General features: G+C 39.1%; 1 protein-coding gene across 1 annotated transcript in view; it reads right to left on the bottom strand.

The window, feature by feature from the left end:
* The window catches only part of TRAPPC9 (trafficking protein particle complex subunit 9), a 448,574-nt gene that overhangs the window by 395,955 nt on the left and 26,303 nt on the right, over positions 1 to 26,316 (bottom strand). Inside the window, exons 8-11 of the mRNA XM_066566744.1 lie at positions 25,480 to 25,696; positions 23,227 to 23,370; positions 8,699 to 8,825; positions 5,030 to 5,175 (exon numbers count right to left, since the gene is read on the bottom strand). Of these exons, the coding sequence (XP_066422841.1) occupies positions 5,030 to 5,175; positions 8,699 to 8,825; positions 23,227 to 23,370; positions 25,480 to 25,696 (634 nt within the window). The remainder of the gene's footprint in view (positions 1 to 5,029; positions 5,176 to 8,698; positions 8,826 to 23,226; positions 23,371 to 25,479; positions 25,697 to 26,316) is intronic.

Below are 26,316 nucleotides of genomic sequence, written 5' to 3' on the forward strand. Positions count from 1 at the left end.
GACCTGGAGAAGAATCAGCCAGGTAAGAAATGAACACAACAGGAAGAAAGAAACCACACGTTCTCATAAAGACACAGCTGATTATATGGAATAAATAAAGAGACAATGAGGTAAAATGGGCCAGGAAAAAGGATGTACCTGCAGTTTATATCTTAGCACAAGAGACAGGTCAACTTTAAAGATACTTCGCCCTGCCAATTTTAATTTTTTTTTTTTTTTGAGTTTTATAATTTAAGGAGATGAAGCTGGACTAGTGGAAGGTGTCCCTGCCCATGGCAGGGCAGGCTGTAACTGGATGATCTTCAAGGTCCCTTCCAACCCAAACCATTCTGTAATTCTGTGGTTCTGTGGGAGATTATGGAGGTCAGCAGCAGAGATGCAAATTTTGAGCAATTGTTCAATGCAAAAAGATTATTTTATATCAGCACTTCATAACCTTTTCAGCTCTCAGGTTTGTGTCTACCTTCCAAATTTCTCACAATGAACCACATGCACCTGAAGTGCAGACTTTAAACTGAATGTGGCAAGATTCTCCCTGCAAGCTGAGGATTTGCAGTCCAAGTAAACAAAAGGTGGTTTAATTACATTTGTTAAATAAATCATGATTATAAGCTAAATTATAGCATACAGGGATTAGTTCTTACTAGTTTACCTAATGATTTTAACATACATTGCTAACAATTTTTCTACTAGGATATTAGGAAATGCCCAGTAAAAAACCTGGATAATCAATATTAAGACTTTAATGCACAGTTGAAGCAATCTGTACTCTAATTGTACATTCACAATCATTTACTTTCTGATTACATTTTGCAGGCAATATTAGAGAGCTCAAGGGAGATGTACTTAATGCAAATGTTTAACTCAAATTAATGCTAGTGGAAATTAAACACATACATCCACAGATGTTAATGGGTGATATTACTGTGAAACCTGAAAAGCAAAACTGTTGATTAAAACAAAACATTCACATTCACAGTGGTATGAGATGTTCCCTACATTTCATATTTAATTGCTTATTAGTGTCCACGATGTCTTGTGCATTCTGCAGCCCCCAAAACAGCCAGTGACTGCTCTGCACAGATACAGAGTTAAACACTGTGGATTACTACAGCAACAGAGGCACCTGCAGCAGCACAGCAGCCCTGAATCTCCACATTCTAACAATCACCACACAGGAATGTCTGTTCTGAAAGAACAACACCCAACAGGGCTCTCCAGACCCAGGACTCATCCCACCATGATTCACTTATGCCAATGATGTGAAACCTCTGGGACTGGGCCAAAGCTTCCAGCTGGTGTTTCTTCCTCATGCTCTGGGCATCAGGGTAGAAACATTACAGGTGTGGTACCTTGTGGCCAACACCTGGTGAAGCAGATTGTGGGATCCCATCAGGATCCTCAAGGTTTGGCACAAAATCCCATTGCTCAGCACTGGGGAGCCTGCTTTTCTCCCTTTCCCCCTTCCAAGCTAGTTCAAAGCTCTGTCAGCAAGCCCCATTGCTCCTGTGCTAGAACTCCTTTTTCCATCTGAGAAAGGCTCATCCCATCTGGTGTCAGCAGGCCAGGTGTTGATAGATCATCCCATGGTCAAAAAACCCACATTTTTTCCATTGACACCAACCTTGGAGCCACACATCAATGGAGCTGCCTGTTCCTATCAATGTTATTCCTTGCTTCTGGAAGGATCAAGGAAATCACTCCCTGTGCTCTTGATCCCTCTACCAGCTGTCCCAGGGCCTTGAAGTCTCTTTTGATTGGCCTCAGGCTTCTCTTCGTTGTTTTGTTGCTGCCAGTCTGAACAACCAACAGCAGATAGGAATCAGAGGGTGTTTCTAGACTGGAATTTTCCAGTGATGTCCCTTACCTGAGCCCCTGGGAGACAGCAAACCTCTCCTGAATTGGGTCAGGTCTGCACATGGGGCTCTCTGCTCTCCTTAGAAGGGAAGGAGTCTCCTGTGAGGACCACCCTTCTTCTCCTGCCAGCAGAGGAGGTTGTGATGCAGGGTCCAGGTGGTGCTGCTTTAGGAAGTCCCTCTGCCCCAGAAGGACTCTCAGCCACCTCATCAGTTGTTTGGCCATCTCATTCCAGAGCCTCACCCCTGTTGTAAAAGGTGCCAGTCCTACTTGTCACAAGAGGAGGAGGAGGAACCTTCCTCCTGGTGCAGGCAGTGACCTGGCTCCATCCTTCCCCTGTAACAGATCCCTGACTGACAATCCCTCCACTCATCACCCTGCTGGGCTCTGAGTCCCTCTGCTTTGGGTCCTGAGTCCCTCTGCTTTGGGCTCTGAGAGTCCCTCTGCTTTGGGTCCTGAGTCCCTCTGCTTTGGGCTCTGAGTCCCTCTGCTTTAGGCTCTGAGTCCCTCTGCTTTGGGTCCTGAGTCCATCTCCTTTGGGCTCTGAGTCCATCTCCTTTGGGCCCTGAGTCCCTCTGTTTTGGGCTCTGAGTCCCTCTGCTTTGGGCTCTGAGTCCCTCTGCTTTAGGCTCTGAATCCCTCTGCTTTGGGCTCTAAATCCCTCTGCTTTGGGTTTTGTGTCCCTCTGCTTCTCCACTGCAGAGAGAGGGAGGTGATCACTCTACTCCACCCTAGGCTTGTCAGGCACAGCTGTGTCCAGCTCTGGTCCCCACAGCTGGAAGGGACACAGAAAGACTGAAGAGGATCCCAAGGAGCACCACAGAGGTGGTCAAGGACTGGAGAACCCCCCTGATGAGGAATATCCTCTCTGGGGTAAAGAGAAGGCTCAAAGGCAATATCATCACAGTATTCCAGAACTCCGAGGACTGCATGAAGAGGACAGAAGCTCTTTCTCACAAGGAGCCACAGGAAGAAGACCAAGGGTATCAGACACCAGTTGGACTGAAACAGGTTTTATTTTCTTACTAATTTTTTTTTGTTTCAGTAAGAACAGTCATTCAGTGGAACAGCCTCCCCAGGGACATGGTGGAGTCTGAATCAATGGAGGTTTTTAGAGATGAGATTGAAATCCCCTGTGAAAAATGTGCCAGGGCAGGGCTACAGAATTGTTCCTTGGGGGAAAAGGTTTTGAAAGGAAAGGTAAAATGAGCTATATTTGTATCAGCTAATACTGGCATGACAGAGCTGCTGGATTTACTAACAGAACTATATTATATATTCTTGCTGCTTTGGACTATCAGCGCTCAAAACCAACAAAACACTTCATGTCAAAAATCAGGAGGTTTATTTTTTATGACTAGCATGCTATTAAAGCAATTTAAGTACAATATAATTATCCCTGTTATTGTTTCCAATCAGAAAAGCTTATCAAGTTGAAAGCTGAAAACATTTCAAGACTTTCTAAAGGGTTTTGTTTCCCTTTGGTTTGTCAGCAGTGCTTGATTTCCTTTGCTGCAAAACAATAATTTAACCAAAATATGGAGTACTATCTCCATGTAAGACAAACAATTCGTTATTGTTGTTTTTAATTAATGTTTAATACATGCCATTAAGTTACTCTCATTAATTTTGAAGTTAATAAATTTCCCAGCTTCTTTCAAAAGAAGTATCTACTTTTATTTTGTATTTTCTTTTGTTTGCTAAACTTTGAAACATTAGAGGCTTTTAGCAGGGACTGCAATGTTTATATACTTCAAAAGACAAATGCTGTACAGGATCAGAAGCAATCAGACATCTCCTTGGGCTAAATAAAAACCTAAAAGAAGAATGTTCACTGTAAAACGTACATCTCCTATGGTACACAAAGCACCGAAACAAATGCTAACCAGTTCAAAAATGCAGGTTCCTTTTGTATCCATCAAGGAATGAGAATACTGCTTTGTGCAATTATGTGACAAAACTGGGAATAAGGTTTTATTTAAATGAAAAAACCACGATACGGTATAGCTAAGAGATTAAATGTTGAAAATTTAATAGTAATTAAACTTTCAATGAATTATTAAGAGAAATCAAGAGAGCACTTTAAGATGTTCCCCTATGTGCACATTTTTTCAATTTATCCTTTAACTAATTCTTCTTAATCTTTTTTTAATTTCTTATCCTTTCTCTTTTGAAATCACAGCAGTGCTGCAGCAAAGTCACACTGAGCCAAGTGCATCCGAACTGCCAGATCATCATCCCTGCTCTGCACATCCCAGCTGTTCCTGTTTCAGCTGTTTATTGAAAATACACACCACAAACCCAAGTGGAAAATGTGCATGTTCTTCTCAGGGTGAGGGATTTCACCTTACTCATAACCAGGTCCTCAGAGGGGGCACAGCCCATTTTTGTTGGAAAGAGGAAACCACGGAGATTCTTGGAGAACTGACCCTGCAGGCAGGCACAGTCCAGAAGAACAAGGAGCCAAGTTAAGATAAAACATCCTGCAAATTTCTGAAGTTTTTATAATCAGTTCTCTTCCACAGTCACACAAATCTTTTTTGTGCTGACATTGATGCCTCTGGTAAAAGTTATCACTCACATAATAGGCACAAAAGCCACAAAAAGAATTACCAATATTTGTAACTTAATCCAGGATTTAAACAAACTTCTAATCTTTTTCCTATGGCACAATTACTGCACTGAAAGGCTTTATAATCTTTATAAAAAGAAAATTACTCATATTCCTTAAAGGGTTTAAAAACTTTTTCTTGGCCATCTGTCCTTGAGTAAAAGGGACCAATCAGACAGTTCATCACTCTGAGTTTATGTTAAATCAGAATAGGAAAAGGAAAAACCACAACAGTGCATTTTCCTCAGGGCACTGAAATTTTGGTGGCTGCCAAGCAGAGCATGTCAGAACTAAGTCTTCCCTGAATTCTCTTTTGTTTGAGAAGGAAATAAAACTAGTTTATCTCTTCTTGAAAAATCAACATTACCATCTATGAGACTTTATTCCTCTTTTGAATATGAAACTGTGCCCCAGAGAAAAAAACATTTGTTCCTTCAGGACTTGAGGCTAAAAAACTGATTATCTCAAATGAAAAACAGCAATGTTCAGGTTTGCTTTCCTTGACCACAGAAGATTTTCTAATTTAACAAAAGAACAGAAAATACTGTGAATTATTCTTACCTATTTTCTTATTTCGTTCTTCCCCACGACTGTGAGCAATAATTGGAGAATATATGAAGGGGCTTTTGGTTGACACATTCTGACCAAGTAAACTTTTCATTTTGTGAGGTCGGAGACTGGTTGGGAGGTTCAAGAGCTTCACAGATCTGGTGAGTAAAAATAATTTCTAATTATTTCATTTATTGTATTTTGTAACAGGTGACTGTGTTAAAAAAAAACACTGATAAAAAGAACACTGACTGATAAATATGAAATATCACTCTGAGAACAAAATACCTGAAATGGAACACTTGAAACAAACATTTACAATACAAAAGGAAGAAACACCAACCCAAGGAAACTGCAGTTTCAGAAAGCTCTCAGAAAACAAATAACAAAAGAAAAAAAAATCTTCTTTAGAAACCAACAAAACACAAACTAGGCCAGAAGAGTGATTTGAAACCCAGCTATTAATTTTTTGAGTACAGACTGAACCAGAACTCCAGTGCAGAAAGCAGCCAAATATTCAACTTAAACCCAAACTAGAATCCAGACAAGATTTCACTGGGCAACACAAATAAAGAAACTTCTCCACAGTGAATAAAGCTGATTTTAATACAGTGAAAATGCAGAGTTGCTGCTGGAAAGAAGAAAATGTCCCAGAAATTTGAGTGGGTTCGTTAAACAACCAGAAAGCAAATTACAAATAGAAAACAAATTATTTATTAGATTGCATCCCTGCTAGACCCAATTCCTACAATGTCATGCAGGGAAATCAATGCTCTTCCAATGCTCAGGGGAAAGTAAAGACTAAATTGTGGGCAGAAGAACAAGCAATAAATTGGTGGATATTCAGTAAAATCAGCAGCATTCCATAAACCTGTAGGACACCTAATTACTTCAAATCAGGAACTCAGCACAGCAAAGAACAGATATATCAGTATCACACTAATAAAAAGTAGACACTCACAAGAAACCAAGATAATGTGTTTCTGCTGAAAAATAATGGAGCTGTAAGATTAGCACCACACAGACAAGTTCTCTCTGTGAAACAAAGCACCTGATGAGAAATTACTAAATAACACTCAAAGTAGGTTGAACAAGAAATAAATCACATCCATGTGTTACATGTTGGTGATACTTGGTGTCAGCATCAAAATCATATGTAAAATCATAGACAATGAGCCTGAGGAATTAGAAGGGAACTGTAAGAGACCCCTGATATTCCATATTTTAAAACCTCTTCTGATAGAGGTTTTTACAAATTAGAATGCAACTTAAAGCAAAAATGTGAATTATACTTATTTGAGGAAACAAACACTGAATTTGATATAGAGGTAATAAAAAGGAATTTTATTTGATATACAGAGGAAAGTGCTTTGGCTCCTTCATGGTTATTATATAAATACTGGCGGATAACTTGCTTAACCTGAATGCATGACAGTGGAAGGAATGTTCCTCAAAAATGTATCAGAGAGCTGTACCCTCACAGGTCAGACATAGAAGAGAGCAGATTTTTAATTCCTTTGTGTGAAAAGCTTCAGTCATGTCCCCTGGCCTGCCACCACTGAATGCAGATGAGTGACAATTAAGAATTACTAACTGATTTCACTAACTACCCAGAAGACCAAAATCCTGTATTTGGGAAATGTTAATTAAAAACAACCTTGCTTAGATGGGAAAGGAAATTTCTTTTTTTCTTTTTTTTTTTTTTTAATAAATCCCACTATACTAAGTAAACAGAGGAAAGGGAAAAAATGGCACTGAGACAATTTGAAGTAGTAAGGAAAGTATGTAAGGACAACTAAAAGCAGCAGTGATGAAAAGAAAGGCATTTTTCTGCTTTTAAATATATTAGTAAGACAATTACCTTTAACATAGGTAAACCATAAAAATCGAAATAGTGATTTTTTTTATCTGAGAAAATACCAGATGATGACTTTATATTGAACATGAGTAATGGAATATAAAGATTTTGCCTTGCCAAATCTTTTCTATTGCTTTTAAAGTACTGGGGAGAAAAGGTAACATTGCCACTGTGCTCCTATTTCACAGTGGCATTTCCATGTCTGACACTATTTTGATTAAGAAATTCACATCCAAAATAAGCACCCCACATGTAATGGATTAAAACTCTTAGACCATGAAATGCCAACAGTAAATAGAAGTCATCCCCATCAGTAAATGTGTGTTTCTAGAGGGCTCTAACATGGATTGAATCGTAAGCTGAGGTTATTCAACATTCATCAAAATTACATTTCCACACATTTATAACTGATGTCACAAAAATTAGCACAATTTAGCTCAGAGAGCTCAGCTCTTCCCAATGGGCTGGGCAGCTCTACAGCACCAGATCTGCTGGGCAGATGTAACCAGAGCCTTTATATCTAAATTCAACTAATATTTTATTGGAGCACAATTTTTTATTATGATGGCTTTTATAGAATTTTTAACAGACAAGAAGGAGGAGGAGAGGAGCAGCAATTCTTAAATGTTAAAGTTGATGCTGGGTTCCTCACCCCATGGCAAAACAGAAAGAGCAATTCCCAATATTCCAAGCACAGCCAGGTCAAGACAAGTAGATAATGTAAGTGGATATGTTTGTCCCCTTCTCTCAGCATAAAAAAACATTTTAATTGACATGAAGTCTTTCCCACTGAAGTCTTGGGAATCTCTTGCCAGAGTTCTGACTGGCCTCTTCTTCCAGTCTCTTCTCCCAGGTAACAAGACTCAGGATAAGAGGAAACGGCCTCAAATTGCACCAGGGGAGGTTTAAATTTGTTCTTAGAAGAATTTTCTTCATGGAAAAGGTTGTCAAGTATTGGAAGGGGCTGCCCAGGGAGGTGGGCGAGTCACCATCCCTGAAAGTGTTCAAAAAATGTGTGGATGTGGACATGGTTGAATGGTGAACATGGTGGTGGTGCTGGGTTGATGGTTGGACTGGATCACCTCAAAGGTCTTCTCCAATTTTAACTACTCCATGGTTCTGTGATGCTGTGACTAAATTCATGACTCCCATGAAGGAGGATTCAATTTCCCCCATTTTCTTCACTATTCAACATACTTCTTCTGAATAGGAATTCTCTCTCCTTCAAAAAGAAAATATTTCCTTTCACTCTTCTGTTATTGATACCCAGTGGCTACTTTCTCTCTCTCTGACTCTCTCTAATGTCTCATGCCAGGCTTCAACCTGAACAAGTTATTCTTCATTGGCCTGACTGCAGGATGTGCCTGAATGGAACTGAGATTTGGAACAGGCCAGTGAAGGTGCCAGCTTGAAAATGCAGCATCTGGAAAGGGAGAGGTACAAAAAGCACCATTTCCAGGTGAGTTCCAAGCTCTGTGGTTGGAGAATGCATCCAACTCATGCATTTTCAGTATTGAAATGATCAAGTACTCAACTAAAATCTCAGCTGCAGCAAAATAGCTTCCTTCAATTGAATAAGAAACTGTTGAAGGACAGTTCTTCAAAAAACAAAACTTCTCTCTTTCTGAAACTAAAGGCCACAAAGTATTTTCTGGTCAAAGGCTCTATTTTTGATCAAGAGCCTCTCAAAACAATTTGACATTTTGACATTTTTCCATGTTCCTGTGATCCACATGCATAAAGTGAGATGACTGCATCCTTTCAGTATCCTGTAAAATTTGACAGGTACTGTGAAAAAGTTAAAGATTGTGTTTTGGTCTTACTTCACAATAGGCAATTTGGTGAAGGGAACAGGAGGTAGCTTCAAACCATCTGGAAGAGTGATGACTTCCATTGTCCCAGGGCATTTTGCCGTGTAGCTTTCCAAGCTCTGCGTGACATCTTTCTTTTCTAGAAAATAAAATTGAAAAACAATTTCAAACTCACATTTAATTGAGACGATAGCCTTTTTTTGTACAAAATAACTCAACTGGCATGCCAACCAATTTCTGCATTCAGCACTTGGAGTTATGTTCAACCTCGACAGATGGATCAAATATAATTAAGTGACCTTGAACAAAAGATTTTTCTAGATTTCTCAGAATTTTTCAAGTGCCAGTCTATACCTACATTTTGTTAGGGTTTTTTATTGTCAAAATACAATATTTTACAATTCCACCTATTAAATCTATATATCCAAACAAAACAATCAGCCTCACACATATTAAGGTTATTAATAATAGCATTGTATGGGAACAAAGACTGCTCTGAAACATTAGATTAAATAATATCAAAGGCAATGAAGAGAAACAAATTACTTTTGATGTTAACTTGTGTGAAAACTATCTAATCTTCAAAATAATTACACTGTGTTATGCTACTAAATCATAACAACAGGAAAGAAAGATTTTCTTTGGTTTTGATTAAAAATACAAGAATGTTCAAACAAATATATATTATTTGGGTTATCTTCAAGAATGTACAATGATTGCATATTAGTTTTATCCAACAATTATTTTCAATAATACATAAAACTGTGTCTCCAGAAAAAAAATAAGTCTGTTTGGAAATATAAAGCCTCAACACAAAATTGTATTTGATCTTTATGGTGCCCTCCAACCCAAACCTTTCTACAATTTTATGATTCCCTATTTCTCTGATGAAATGGAAGTCTGCAAATAGAGAAATAGAGTCTGGCAGTGTTTGTTTAGAGGGGAGAATGAGGCAGCTGAAAAGACCTATATTGTTTTAAAGTGAATATTCAAAGAATGTTGGAAGGAACCTTAAGGTCCAACCCCCCTGCCATGGGCAGAAACACCTTCCACTGGACCAGGCTGTTCCATGTATGTGCTGCCAACAGAAATAATTATTCAATATTGAAACTGTATCTAGAAAATACTTAAAATATCAAAATACTCAATGATAAAACTCAATAGGAAAGGGGAGGGTGATAACAATTAGCTATCAGTAGAAGTACTACAGAAAAACCTGAGGTGTTAACTGGGTTATGCAGCAAGGTTTTGGTAGCAAGGAGTGGCCTTTGGGAGAAGGTACCAGGGTATCTCCATTCCAGACAAGCCCAAAACAAACCTGCTGCTGCCCAGAGCTGGGCCAGCCAGTTATGCTGGTGGCACCTCTGAGAGAACATATCTAAGAAAGGGTAAAAAATGCTGCATAGCAGCTGTGAGAGGGAGGAGTGAGAAAAATGTGAAAGAAACATATCCTGTAAACAGTGCCAAAAATACCAAAACCTGCCCAAAACACCGTCTTGGGCCTTGAAAAGCACAAACATCCAGCAATGCTTGTGCTGCCCACACCAACCCAGCTCAGTTTGTGAATTCTACAGCCACAAGGAGTACACACTCCTCCAAAGCAAATCAACATTGATTGTAATCCCTTCACTATGGAATTAATGGCACGTAACCGACAAATTGCCTTGCTCGTGTCTGTGTTTCACTGAGCCATTCCCCACATTTTAATTGCCTGTAGGGAATGCTCCCAGAACCACATTCATTAGACATCCATACAGACTCTGAGCAGCAGAGCACAGCCAGGAGTTGTAGTGGTTCAAGGCTGAGTATTACCATCAAAATTTCAGGTTATTTGCCATATTATGAGCAGGGGCACATAGTGCAAGCAGAATCCACCCAGATGGAAATCTTCACAGCTACCAGGAATGATGAAGGTAATGCTACAGCATCTGCTTAATTGTGCTTGAAACCAAAGGTCTGCCATGCCACAGCACTGCCTTTCATTCCCTAGTGTGAAACACTGCCAGTTATTGTTCTCAAAGAAAGCAAGTTGCCATTTGCAAGAAGAATTTGTTTACAGATTTTTAAGTCACGTGGTTATTTCCTGGTAGCAGCTCCCCACACTTTCTGTGAGAAAAAAAAGCCAAACCAAACCATTTTTCTATGTTGATGTGGTGTGAAACACAGCTTTAAACATGCTGCTGCCAGGCCAGCAGCTCAGTTCCTTTTTCTTAGCACCACATCTCAGCCAAGACACTGAAGGAATCCACATCAGCAGGACACGATGGGAAGCATTCACAATGCAAAACAGCTGCCTAATCCTGCCCAAGAGCCACTTCTGAAATCCAACACTGGAACCTTCTCCCACGAGGAGCACCTCAGCTCACTGACCTCTGTGGCTTAATGGTTGCCAAAAACCTGCTACAGAGATTGGAGCTCTGAATTCTCACAGCTTCTGGCTGCCTGACATCCTGTTCTGACAGAACCTCCTGGGAGGAGCCCCTGAACTCCTCAACCTCACTCCTGACCCACAGTTAGGAGATTTCTGTGATAGTTATCACCAGCACTTACCTTTTTGAAAAGAAGAGACAAAAACCAGCTGCTCTTGGAGGTCTTTACCCACCTGGTGCCTTCATTCTCATACAGCAGGAAGGCAATCACCACTTGATCCCGTGACCTGTGAATTCACCTCAACAGCTTTAAAAGCCTGTCCTGCAGCTGGGAGCACTACTGGATACTCTTGTGTAGGTATTAGAGACTCATTTATTGAGTGAGGAGTGACAGCTTATTTTCTCATCTGGATTAACTATGTTCACAATTTTTTTCCCCTCACTTTTCCTCCAGACTCACTGAAAGACCAGGATCACAGAATGGCTGTAACCAAATAAAGCTGAGCAAAGCCTCTGGCAGCACTGACATGTGAGCACATTCTGCTCAGTTTGTTCAGTATAACCCCACTGTATTTTCCCCATTTCATACCAAATTGGCTTTGACTGCTTCTGACAACCAAAAAATTTGCATTTTTTTTCCACCCATACTCTTGGAATTTCATTGCTCAACTACTTCACCTCAACATAACGAGCACTGGTTTTGTGTCCAAGCTCCTTCAAACCTTCTTCTAATATGAGAACACAAAAATCGGAGAGCTTCAGATGCACAGTCAGAAACCATTAGTGATTGAAAGCTACTAAATGTGAAAAAGACAAGACTTTCTGCTCGTTTCACAGTCCTGTGGAGCAGTATTTCACAATAATGGAGCCATTGAAAAATCAGACCAGGACAGGACAGAAGGTCAGTTATAGAATAACATTTTTAAGCCCTTTAGTAACTGTGATTTAACAGTGTAACACAAACAGCAGTTCATGTCTTGGCAGATAACACAGAAAGTTGGAAGAACACAATTGTTGTAACTGTGTTCTTGAATATTTGAAGAAATTTAAAATAGCTGTACTTGGGTTCAGTCACTACCCAAGGCAAAGAACAAAACCACAGCATTTGTTGTTTGGCAACAATTGGTTGATGTTGTGTTGATCAAGTCACAGTGTCCCCTGCAGAACAATTCACAGCCAGGTGGAATAAAGAAAGGGAACAATTCCTGTCTGACCCACCAATCCCACTGGAACAACTTCATTTCCTTATGGAGCTCACTAAAATATTGGAAACAAATAGCTCCACACCTTCTGACTCCAATTTTACCTCAGTGATAGGCCCAAATCAACATTTTAACAAAAACCCCTCATTGCCCAGGGTGATTTGTGCTGGCTGAGCTTTCTCCTTCTCCCTTGAAGACATCAAATAATGGTCACAAAGGAGAAGTCTGAGGAGAGCTCCTGCAGCAGTCCTGACCCAACATTCTCAGGATAGACTCAAACATCTCCTCAATGAGCTAACAGTAATATAGAACAAGACAGAAAAGGCAGTCTGATGACAGGAAAAAAAAAAAAAAAGATAAAAAGCAGTTTTTGTACCCATAAACACAGATATGGCCTTCCACTGCATGGAGGGAGCATACAAGAAAGATGGAGAGAGACTTTTTACAAGAGCATGTAGTGACAGGATAAGGGGAAATGGATTCAGTCTGACAGAGGGCAGGTTTAGATTAGATATTAGAAAAAAAACCTATTTTCTGAGTCTGGTAAGGCTCTGGCACAGGTTGCCCAGAGAAGCTGTGGCTGCCCCATCCCTGGAAGTGTTCAAGGCCAGGTTGGATGGCACTTGGAGCAACCTGGGATAGTGGAAGGTGTCCCTGCCCAAAGCAGAGATGATAACTTTAAGGTTACTTCCAACTCAGACTATTCTGTGATTCTGTGATATTTCCTTCACACACCCACACAAAATGAGAATTGCTTGGTAAGCCCTAGAGAAGAGAAAGTCCATGTCTGCTTCCAGAGGAATCTTCAGTCTCACTGTGCCATGAAAATACAGTGTACTCTTTAAACTAAAGCATTTCAAAAAGGCTACAAAATACATCAAGACCCTCACAAAAGCTGCAGTAGGAATTGATTATTCACAGACAGCAACCACCACACACCTTTTACTCTGCAGTTAATCACAGGTTGCAGGGGGTGTGCAAAGCTCCTCAGCCTTTCAGGCAGTGCCTGAGCTCTGGTTTGGGCAGGGAGCACCACATTTGTGTATTCAGGGCATTCCCCTTCCCCAAGCACAGAGCCAGAGGTGTGAGCAAAACACCTGGGCAGGACCTGCAGGACGAATCCACTCCTGCATCACCAGGGCTGGAACTCAGCAGACAGAGCAGCTCCTGTCCCTGCAGGCAGCACCCTCTGCTTCTCCACCCCATGAACTCTGTCAGGGACTGGGGGGTGGCATTTTCTACACTTTCAGTAACAAACAGCACCATTCATATTTTTCTGAAAAATACGTGGAGCAGGTAAGCACAACTTCAAAGTGCTCAGAAATCTCCTTCTTGAACAAGCTGCTTTGACAGCAGCACAGGAACCCTGTGTTCATTCATGAACCCCCCTGAGGGTTCATCCCACTACTGCAAGAAATGTGTGTGTTCCCCACAGACTCCAAAGCTGTTCTTAGGGACAAAGGCACTGGCAGTCACCAGAGATTATGAATCCCATTTCTTTAAAAAATCAAGCAACATAAATCTCTAAATAAACACAGCAGAGACTAATAAAATTCACTGTTTGACACAGAAAAGAGCAGAAACTAGAAGAAAATAATTAATCTATGCTATGAGAGAGTTAGACCTGCTTTCATGAACAGAGCATCATGAACTATATCAGAGACTGACTCCACCCACACAAAAGATTCAGTTATTCAGGCTGTGTAATAGCTCATCTTTGAAAACCAAGTTCTCAATTTACTACTAACTTTGCAGTAAAGGGGAAGAAAAAAATATTTTAGATACGAATAAAAATAGCTGCCTTTTAGAAGCAGAATGTTTTCCACTTCTAAAAAGACTGCCACAGAGACAAAGAAAAGGAAGAGACTACTAAACACATCACAGCCTTCCATTACAAGGGTTTTAATAATTGTATAAAATGTATACACACAAAGTCCCAGCCAGTTTGCACCAAAATATTTCTATTTAAAACCTGACTTTAAAAATTGACATAGCTGAAGACAGTTCATAAAGACACCATCAAAATTTCAATGTCGGTTCTCCACCATATCTCAGAGCTTCAGATATCTGCATACTTTCAATACTAAAAAAATACATTTTGTACACACAAATTCAGGATATAAACCACTGAAATCAATGCTACTTTTTTCAGGTTAAGGAACACCAGGAGTCCTACCTTTACAAAAAGTGGAGTAAATTAGACATTGATAACTTCTATAACAATAAGTGAAGTTCAGGACTGCTGTAAAGCTGCTTATGGGCAAGGCAGGTTTTGTAAATATTCCCAGATACAATGGTGTAACTGTTAAACATATCTGATTCTGGATTTTATGTGGAAGAAACAGAGGTAGAGGATGACATTGATTTCTGCAGAACATTTTCCCCAATATACTGTTATGCACAGGAATTTGGCCAGAAAGGTTTATCAGGATTCAAAACTTCAATGTCTCCACCAGTGATCTAAACTTGCTTCAGAATAGGATGGTTTAATCGTTGAAAAAAATGGGAAACTGGCTGAAAACTTAAAATGAAGACATGTCAGCTCTCTCTCCAAATGTTCAGTTGATTTTTCCCATCCCTCTGTGAAAACATCCCTTCAGTATCATTCCTACCCCTCTCATCTTCCCTTGGCACATCCAATCCCACTCAATGGACATCACATGGGGAGTTCACTAAGGTACATGGATGATCCATTTTTAAACATGGACATTTCATTTTCATTAAACTGCCAATTTCAACAGCAGCCTTGACTCCAGTGCTTTAATTTCAATTTAGGGTGAGAGAGCAGTATTGAGTCTGTTAAATGTCATATAAAATATATTTGAATTTTAGTAATATAGCACCTCCTAAAATAGCTTCCTTTGGTACAAAAAAAAAAAAAAATTAGCACTTAATAATACAGCATAAATTCTTCATGTCTTCATCTGTCCAATTGAAGTAGCTCTTCCCCAAAGGAATTTCTTTTTTTTTTCTGGAATAAAAACCTTGCAATCTTCCTCCAATTGCACACCTGTATATTCTCCCACAATTAATTGAGGGAAATCACATTTCTTCAAGATCAGAGGTACCTACATGAAGACAGCAATTTTGGGCTAAAGCTCAAAGACTTCATTTTGTTCATGAATGACCTTAAAGAATTAATAGCAAATTTTGCCATAAAAAAGCACTATTTTACTGTAACAATTGATCTGCTGATCATAGCCTAAGAATTTGGCTGTGGCATTGCCTGGAGTTTTTGTCTGTACCTCACTGACCCACAAGTCTAAGCAAAGATAAATCATATGTGAGACTTTCAGACGGATCTGTAATGCTAAATATTTGATTTGCAGTACATTATTTTGACATATAACATATGACTTAAAAATTTGTTGTGTTTCATATTTAGTGCTATGCAATGAATTTAAATCTTTTATTCCTATTGCTAGTTTACTCATTTCATTCAAACTTCCAAAGAAAAATCAAAGTCTAAAAGGCATTTAATTCAGGTAAATAAATTACACCCTCTTAATAAAGCAGTTTGAGCAAAGTTATTTAAGAAGCTGACTTGTCTCTACAAAACACAAATTCCAGGGAGATATTCTAAAAGTGAGGGGTTAAAAAAAGCAGGAAGTGTAGCAGGAGCACAACAGTGCTGAAGTTTGATAGCACAGAACTGATGAAAACACAGAAGCAGATGAAAAGCAGCAGCAGTCACAGTACCATGATGAATAAGACTTAACTGGCTTCTAAGGAGTCTCCTTCTTCAAATAAAATCTCCCAAGTCTTTTATTCCAACGCATCAGAAAGCATTTCCATTCAGGCTTTTTTAATATATTTATTCTTAGACCACACTGTGCCACTGCTATACATCAAACACACAAGGTGACAAGTCTGTTTAATTACATTTTTATACATATATATACACACATACACTTATTTATATATAAGTACACAGGCAAGATATGGCATTAAGCTGAAGCTGTGAAATATTTCAAAGTAATGGCTAAGAACTACCAGGCTGCTATAAATATTCCCTGGTAATTATACTGTAGATTTCCATCTTCATCCTGAAATCAGTTAATTTGAATATTACAAGACCAACCAAAGTAGCTCCCTTTTGAAAGGTTTATTGGTTGGGCAATACCAACTTGCAGGTACTTTGTCAGCTGAAATACAACACAGTGCATTAAAACCAGTTCATCAGTGTCAGTTAAGTAAACCTCACTCCAGCTCTGAAGTTTACATCAAGTTTTAATTTGCACTAAATTCTCTGTTCAGTCTGATTAAAACATCATTCTTTTTAGCCCTTGCAAGTCAGTAACATTTACCTTTCCAGAAATGAATTTACACACTACAGATGATTTATGCTGCCCTAATTTAAATGCAATTTAAAGTATTTTAAGCCTTGCAGAACAAAAGAGAAGCTACAGAGCAGAGCAGTTGTGCCTTCACTGCAGAGCTTTGGGGATTACCTGGGACAGCACCAGCAGATTCTGGAAGAGCAGGATTCCAACACAGGACCTCTTATCCTTCACTCTCAACTAACATCATCACAATCAAGTCTACTCTAGGAATTCTTCCAAATAACCTTGGCTTGGCAACAAATTGTGATATTGTCACTTTTGCAGTTTTCTAATAGCTGACATCTGTTTTGACAAGTGCAGCTTTGCGCTGGGGTAGAGATAATTTCCTTGACAGTAGCTGGGCTGGGGCTGAGTTTTGGGATTTGTGCTGAAAATAACATTGATAATACAGGGATGATTTGGTTATTGCTGAGTACATGACTGGGAATCTCTTTCCTCAACACCCTAAACTCATTCACTTATTGTTTCTATCTTTTCTAATCATTAATGAACCAACATACACATAGATGGTTTTGGGTTTTTTGTTTTTTAATTCAGGAATACTATATCAACTAAATCACACTCATTTCAATGCTCCATCATTCCTTGAAAATAAATCAGGCTTCAAAGATGCTCCAACCTCTTCCTATTAAATCAGAATTATCCACACACCTACTAGTATTTACTAGAGCTTCTAATAATGCACCCAATACTGAGTCAAATTTATTGAACTCCAGAGGAGTTCAAAGGATGGAATTTGGTTTACCTCACTTCAAGAGAAGCATCCATGACCAGGGTCACTTAGTCAGTACTGAAAAAGCCACAGATGTGTAAGGGGAATGATGAATCTTGTAAAAAGAATCACTGCTGTGGCCAGGGTCACTAGGAAGTCTATGACATAGATATATCAGTTGGAAGAACTTCCATCCCTCTTGAACTCTTAAAAAAATACAGCAATGCACTTGCCATTTGTAATTCTAAAGCGAGGATAAAAACGCTTTAAGAAATTAACTGCAACTGTAATTCAGCTGTTTAAAATTAAAATGCTTTTAGTGCCTTTGAACCTTATCTGGTACCTGAAATTTATTACTGTTCATTTTACAGTTCAGATCACTCCCCACCATAAACCACCTCTAATTACATTTCAAAATAATTTCACAGATTTATTCTCTATAGAGGAAGGACCAGCCCTGGAATCTTCTTTCCCAAACAGAAAACCTTGATCCAAATGTTCTGATACAGCTCAATCTTCCCTGAGTGTCTCTTTCCATACCTCAGTTATCTTTCAGTTCTGGCAGGCTTCCTGCTTCTGTGTGAAGTTATTATTTTTCATGAGTTGAGCAAGTTACACCTCAAAATCTTTTCTGGGCTTATGTCTTTATTTGTAATATTTATAATCTTGTTTCCTCTAATCTAAATATAAAAAACAGGAAGAAAAAAAAAGAAGAGCAGCACTATGAGAATAGGCAGGAGAAATGGCAAACAGAGGGGAGAAATGGTGAGCAATCAGCTCAAACTGAAATGAGCTAAAACCCTCAACAGCTCTGGCTACAGCTCTGAAAACATGGGGCAATCAGAAAGTCACAGCAAGATTTGAACAGAAGAACAGGAGGCAGTGAGGTGAACAGAGTTACAAGCTGCTCCAGCAGTCCCTCAAAAAAAAAAAAAAAAGCCATTTTAAATTATTCCATGCCCAAAAGTTATTTATGGGCTCACAGGTTATTCTTATCCCCTGCTCCAGTGAAATTCATTTAGCCCAATCTCTGTGAGGAGGTAGAACCCACCAAGTGCCTGTGCAGCTCCATTCTCCCAGGTTTGGATGGAAATTCAGGACAATGTTACAATTTTAAGTAAAGATCCTCAGAAACCAAGTCTGGTCTTTATTGCTGCTTGGCAGGAGGGCTACAAAGGGTTAAAGTCATTTCCACTGTCACTTGTGGCCTAGCTGTCAATTTTCAGGAGACCAGTTTAATATTCTTCCTTATTTTCCATACTTTCCACATAGCAATTTAAAATTTAAATGACACTGAGGGAATGCATATGCAATCTGTTCTATAAATAAAAATGTCTAAAATACTGCATAATTTCCTCTTTCAAAATGCAAGATGGAAAGACATATTTTAAGAGTTGTAAGACACCACGTCTGACATCACCAAATTACACTCAGTTCAGGCTTAACCATAATTCCTGAAGATTAACAAAGTTTGGGGTTTCTTTCTTAGATCAAGCTCATCAATTCTTTGCAGAGGGCACAACCTCACCCTGGCAGCTGATATTTCACCTGAGCACAGCAGGCGTGAAAGGAGAAGGTTCCAGAAGTGCTCTCACATTAATGGTGTGAAGACCCTCAGCTACCAACAAGTCCAAGCTGTCAAGGCAATCAAGGTGGCCTTCCCAGCCAACACTGACAAGGCCATCCCAACTCATCTACAGGATGAGGGGAACTGAAACAGCATTCAGCAGAAATTTTGGCAGAAATTCTTCACTAGTTACAATGATCTCAGTACAGGGTGAGAATAAACATCTTTAAGAAACATGATTTAAGAAACAGCTACACAGAGGAAGGACAAACACACCAGGATATTCTGGGAAGTTCTCTCAAGAACAAAGACATCCAAACCCCTGATCAACAGATGAACAATTACTCCTGCGTGTTTAATGCAGAATCAACAGAGAGTCAATAGTTTAATTCATTGAGTACATGACAGAGCAGTGGAGAGCTCACATGTGAAGGCTGTCACCTCTCCAGAAGACTGCAAAGAACTGAAGTGCAGCAACAATAACCACAGGACAGGAAGATCTTGGCAGAGCTACACTAATAAATACACATCTATTTACTCCCCAAACAACAAAATAGATGAACCCCGAGGATCTTTAAGGAATTAGCCCACCAAAAAAAAAAACTAAAAAAAAAAAAAAAAAAAAAAAGGAATTGAATACTCCTAGTTCCATCCCATGCTCCCATGCTATGCACAGTGGGTTAGAAAACTTCACCTTAGCACATGGAGGTCCCTGCCACAGAGGCAAATGGCAGGAATCCTGAAATCCTGGAAAATCCTGGAAACCTGCTGAATGTCTGAAAGAACAGAACTTGCAGGGGTGAGGGACTGTTCTGATCTGCTCAAGCTGAAAAGAGACAAGTTTTGCCTTGATCTACAAATGCAGGAAGGAATTAGGTTCTGAACATACCCAAAACAAAGATTAAAACACAAACAAGGTTAAATGTTGGGATCCAAAGTAGATAACTCAACTTCATTTCTTTGCAGAGGAGGAAAGAAGGAGAAAATAGGGAAGTAGGAGAATGCCAGCAATGATGATGAGAAGCACAGGAAAGGGTTAGCCCAGCATGGTCCCAGCACTGCTCACAGAGTGCCATGGCAGATCTCCCTGGGTGCCACAGGACATCCCAGGGTCCCTCCCAGAGCTGCCCAGCCAGGGAGCAGAGCCAGGGCAGCAGCACCAGCAGGGTGGAGCAGCCAGGACAGCAAAGACTCCAGCACTATGTAGACCTCACAGATTTTTGGGCACTTGCTTAGAGAGGGTTCTGTGAGTGGCAACCTCACATCCACCTCCCAGAACAGCACATCACTGGTGACCTCCATCTCTGCTCCCCTAAAATCCATTGGCTGCTCCTCAGTACCCAGGCCAAGTTCACCTGATGTTCCCAAGTTCATTCCTCCCTTCCCTAACAGATCAACACCAAGGTCTTTCAGTGATCTTCTAACAGGTGCCTCATTTTCTAAAAGGAAGCAGTTTAAAGCTTTCACTTTCAAACCTCAAATCTTCCAAGAGGCAATGGAGAAACATTCCCAACTCTGTACTCATTCACCAAGGACTGCCTGGTGAGTGGACAGTCACATTTCCTTAGCAGCTGTCTCCATATAATTATGTTGACATAACAGATGAGCCAACTCAGAATTATTTGCACTCTATGCAAGCCACAACCCATTTAAGTTGTATTAATATTATCAGTGAAGAGCCACAGTAAAATAATTTTTTCCAAATATCTGACATTATTCAATTCAAATTCACTGAGCTGTACACACAGTTTTGTTTCAAAAAGCATCATGCAAAAGATAGTTTCAATTCCAAGCAACTTTGCAACTGCACATTTTAATTCTTATTTAAAGAAAGTGATTCTTAATTGTTACTATTAAAACATAATAGCTTGAGATTAGAGGTTTTACACAGACTTTAGTACCTCTTTTTGCTTTGCAGAAGACTGCATTTTACATATTTATGCAACTAAACAGCTTAATTTTAAATCAAACTTTTAGCTTCCATGTTGTTAAAATAGTGACTGACATCTCCCATTTACTTGATGATATTCTTTATTTAGATTTGCCAGGCTGCATGGTTGGAGATTCAAGTAAATTCAAGTAAACATAGACAAGCTGTGTTTTAAAATGCATGATTCAATTCAAACATTAAATTTTGTTTTAAACACAAACCAGTTTTGAATGCATTTGTGTTCCATTAATAGAAGCAAGAGTTTCTAATTAATAGATCTAGATTTCATTGGAACAAGTAAATCTCAGCAGCTGAACTTCTAATTGGAGAATAAATCAGAATCCCAGCTTCAACTGAACTAGTAAATGAACAGAATTAAATTTAAAAATGAGAAAATGTTCCTTTTCTGTGTCTAGGGGCAGCTAATTTTGAGAGAAAAAGGGTTAGAAGGTCAAGTTCCAGAGCCAAATGTTTAGGTCGTAACTTCTCAGCTTAAGAGTTTTCACTTCTATTTATTCTAATTTTAAAAATTAACTGCAAACTACCCAAACTTTAAATACAAGAATAGGATTTAGCAGATAGTCAGTAACAAGCTTTAAAAATATGAAGGAAAGAACATATTCAAGTGAAAACTGACTTTCCAAAAGAGTGAGTTTTTCTCCACCCTTAGCAACTGGTGACTTTCTATGCAGCATAGAAAAATAGGAAAATCTGAGCACTCTTGAACTCCAATACCACTGCATTAATTCTGTTTTCTAATTAAAACTTCAATTGATTAACAAAACCTGGACATTTCAGTCATGTGGCAGTAGAGGACTCTAATGACACCTTTTTACTGGTTTATAAGGGAACAGTTCACAGTAAGTAAAACTATAACCTAATCCTCTGCCTTCCATTCTCTTGCTTTTGTCCTTTACTACAATTCAAGATTGAAGGTTTGTTGGTTTATTTTTCCCTAATATTCCAATATTTTTATAAGAACTATAAATTTTAAGTAATTTTTCTATGCTAAATGGACTCTTGCACAACATCAGGTTGGACTTGATGATCTTGGAAGCCTTTTGCAACCTTAATGATTCTATGGTCACACAATATCAATCTCAGCAGAGTTTCCAAAAAAAATACAGGCCAGAAATACACTTCTGGCACTTCTTATCAATAAAAGACACCAAACTCAACAGCATTTGGATGCATTCAGGAAAGAAGGAAAAAAATATTCAACTGTTTTTCAAACACATGGGAGAATATTTAGTTTGATTTTTTCAAAGGCACTAAACATCAGAGTTATCCTAGGCCTTAGGAAACTGGAAGCTTTACTCAGACATACAATGTCTGAAGGCAAAGAACACAGAAGATTCTTGTCTTTGGGAGTTCAAACCTTTTTAGGATTGGGGATTAACAATATCACATGTGGAAATGCAGAGTGGAAGAGTTTAAAACCTTGTCTTCAGCACAACTTTCCATACATATATCAACAAAGCTTCACTGTAAGTCCTGGAAAATCCAAGGACCTTTTGACAGCAAAGAAGATCTACAGGCAGAAAGCAAATTTATTTCAGTTTATCAGTTCCCCTCCTTCCTCCTGGCATTGATTTGAGCCACTAAACAGAGGGGAAAAAAGCAGGCAAATACCAAAAGTTTGCCAACAAAGTTCTTCGCTGCAGGAGTCACTAAGGGGAGACATTTGGCCATAACTGAAGGAGAAAAGAAAAAAAAAAAAAAAAGCCAACCTATACTTTTTCACTTCCATCCTCTTTATTGTAAACAAAGGAGTAACTGGGAAAAATGCATTTTTTGCCTGACTTACTGAGAAGCAAAACCAATTTTTAAAATCTTTCAGCACTCATTAAGATCATTGATTTCATTAAGCTGGGTGATAAACAAGTCACTATGGAATATTTTTCCTAAGAAACAAAATACAAAATAACAGTTGTCACTTTTGGCTTTTTCAGGTGATTCTGTAAATATTACATGGTTCTATCCCACTGAAGGATCCTCACACACATCATTCCCATTGCTGAAAATCATCCATAGACGTTAATTGCATTGTCAACCTTTGACAAATCAAATCCTGTTAAAATATATTGCTGAATTAAAAAAAAAAAAGAAATAAACTGCAGAATGTAGAGGAACTTAAGGCCACTGTCCCAGTTAAACACTGCTTAACTCAGGTCCATCACATTCAGCTTCCAAAAGTTAGAAACACAGAATGGTTTGGGTTGGAAAGGACCTTAAAGATCATCTAATTTCAACTCTGTTGACTGACTACCATCAATAACCCACTCAGGCATACACAGAACTCCCCAACTTCCCTGCCCTCCATTCCTTCCCAAATTAATTCTATTTCAAAACAGGGCCACGTTATTTGATTATGGATCAGAAGAAAGTGCAAATCTCTGCTTTTTTAAAAATCCTACCTTGGTCAGAAAGGAAATCCAGCATGGTCTGGAGCAGGAAGGAGAGATGCCTGACACACAGGGCAGGATTGCCCATCCTCCTGGAAGCATAGACCAGCTCATGGAGCAGACGCATCTGCACTGCAGCCCATCCCCTGTGAGTTCCTGGGGGAAATGCAGGGAATATATCATCATATTTAATGTATTGTAAAGGTGGAAATCATCACAAACACATTGGCTTTGGTTTTCTTCACATGCTAAGCAGTAATTTTATGGCACTCATACCAATCACCCAATGACTGTTACAAAATCCAACCCTTGTACTCAACACAAAAAATAGGATTGTTGTATTTGCTTGAATATCTAAACATGAAATCAAGTTTTGTTTTGTATGCTTGTCTATTGATTAATAAATGTACAGTTAAAATTCTGAAGATGAAGTAAACACTTCCCAAAATCCAAAATTATACTCAAAACTTTTAATTTTTTTAAATTCTCTGGACAATGTACATGAGATTTCATACAGAAATTGAAATCATAGAATCACAGAATGGTTTGGACTGAAAAGGACCTTAAAGATCATCTATTTCCAACTCCCTGCCATAAGGCAGGAACACCTTCCCCTAGACCAGGTGGCTCAAAGCCCCATCCAACCTGGCCTTGGACACTTCCAGGGATGGGGCAGCCACAGCTTCTGTGGGCAGCCTGTGCCAGGGCCTCACCACCCTCACAGTAAAGAATTTCTTTCTAATATCCAGTTTAAACCTACTCTTTCAGTTTGAAGCCATTTCCCCTTGTCTTGTCACTCCATGCCCTTGTAAAGAAAAAAAAACTACCCAGTAATTCTTAACTCTCTTTAAAGATCAAGCAAGAGATATTTTTTTCTAAATGCTTTCCCAGGCAATAAAAGCAATAAAACTCTAGAACACAAGGCACATATCCTGATTTTCAGTCTTTAAGTTTCAGGCTATGAATTACTTCATATTTGTAGAGTATCTATGGGAAGAATAAATAGATGATCTTAACATAACCTTCCTTTCAGAACCATAATATGCAGCACTCTTCATGAAGCTTAACCTGCTTTTAGTAGTAAGCAACAGCAATAATTTTTAAATAACAGATATTTCAAGATGTTCAATACTTCATAAACTTCAACAGCCTTCCTTGTAATATCACCCATCAGCATTTGGCAAACTGTTTTAGGAATATTTACTGCAACCAAACCTTGAGAGTTTATATTTTGAGAGTCTCATTATTTTTCATGTGTGAAATGTCATTTCTATCTTAGAGTTTGCAGTGATCTTTCCATATGTCTCTAAAAGAGCCATTTCGGGGATAAAAAACGAGACAACTCACTTCAGTGCAACATAAAGGTAAGGGAAAAAGGAAAGATAAATACCAGTCATGTCTTGTCTTTGCTTTTTTATTTATAATTTCTTGCAGAACTTCTACAACTTCGTCTCCCAACACAGTTCTATCCCAGGTTACAGCATATTTTTCCCAGCACATTCCATCTTCCTAGACTCTTAGCATCTTTCCACCAAGTCCACTTGGCATTTGCTACCTCCTCTCACATATAATTTGACTGCCAAATCACAACAGTTTTAAAAAACCCCAACACCAACCATCCACAAATACAGCTAAACCCATCTCTTCCTGCAGCTACAACGTTCAGGGAACGGTCCCCAAAACTGCTGCTCTATAACACAATGCAAGGTGTTGGAAAGGTTTACTCAAAAGGAGCTGCCAAGCAGCAATTTAGCTGTCTCTGATCTCATTTGTGGGAAAATGTGACATATTTGACCCTATTAATTACATTAGCTGTATCTATATACAAAAATATGTAAAAGGATTTTTACTCTTTTCTTATAAGATCAAACAGCCACAAAACAAAAAGAAATACAATTTCTGATGGGACAGCTGAAGGCACTTGAATTGAAAAAGTAATCCAGAATAATAGATGACCTTTTCAGGTATTGAGAAGCACATTATCAAAACAAAGATAATAACGGTTTTTTGAAAAACATAAGAAACAAAGTTTTCATAAATAACACATAATTACTTCCTGCAGCCAGGGAACCACAGCAACACATTCAGCAGTGACTTGCAGAAATTTGAAATTATTGGAACAATATTAAGAAAAAATGAAGGCACAGTGTTAAACAACTTCTTTATCTGCTGCCTTAGTTTCAGATTACCAAACAACTTAGGTCCAGGATGAAATCTCTCAAGGAAATGATTATGGAAAGCCAGCTAAGTGGCAATCCCACTGACCTTTGCTGAAGTCCTGGGGGTCCAGGGAGAGGCTGTAGCCAGGCAGGGTCTCCAGCAGCAGTTTGTAGCAGGCCCTCCAGCCGGGCTCGGGGATGCTGGGCGCCGCGCACTGCATGGCCGCGATGCGCTTGAAAAACGCCGATTTGCGGTGGAACCCGATGCGCTCGTACAGCTCCGACAGGATGCTGTAACGCTGGATCTTCTCCTCTTCTGAGAGCTGCACTTGCAAAGGAAAGGAGGAAAGGGATAGTTTTGAGCAAAGATTTTAAGTGCTGAGTTTTAAAAAACAAACAGGAGTAGCAGACATTGGCACTGCAGAAGGGCAGGGATTTGCACATAGCCAGGCATGACAGCTTCTGCAGCCAGGGAAAGTTAAGCTTGGTTCAACTGTTAATAAAAACTGCAAAGATGAAGTTCTGCAGCTTCAACTTTATTTGTAAGTGGTACTAACAAGTAAACAGTCAAAACAGTCAGTAACAGCTAAACAGCTCCACATTTTATGGAAGATACTTAACATGATATTGGTGTGAATGAAAGGAGTGCAAAAATATTCCACTTCCAAGATTTATTGATTCACTAAAATTTTCATCCCTTGAAGATTAAATCTAATCTTGAAATCTCAGGCTATGAAGGCAAGCAACTACTGTCTGGATTTTTATGTCTCTAATCTTGTAAACCACAAATTTTTCATTCCATGAAACCGCACTGTGATTTAAACACCGTGAGATTGAATCACAGAATCATAAAATGGTTTGGGTTGGAAGGGACCTTAAACATCATCTTGTTCCAAATGCCTGCTATGGGTAGGAATGTCTTTTTCTAAACCAACTGGCTCCA

The sequence above is a fragment of the Molothrus aeneus genome, chromosome 1 (assembly GCF_037042795.1).
Source record: "Molothrus aeneus isolate 106 chromosome 1, BPBGC_Maene_1.0, whole genome shotgun sequence".
NCBI lineage: Eukaryota > Metazoa > Chordata > Aves > Passeriformes > Icteridae > Molothrus > Molothrus aeneus.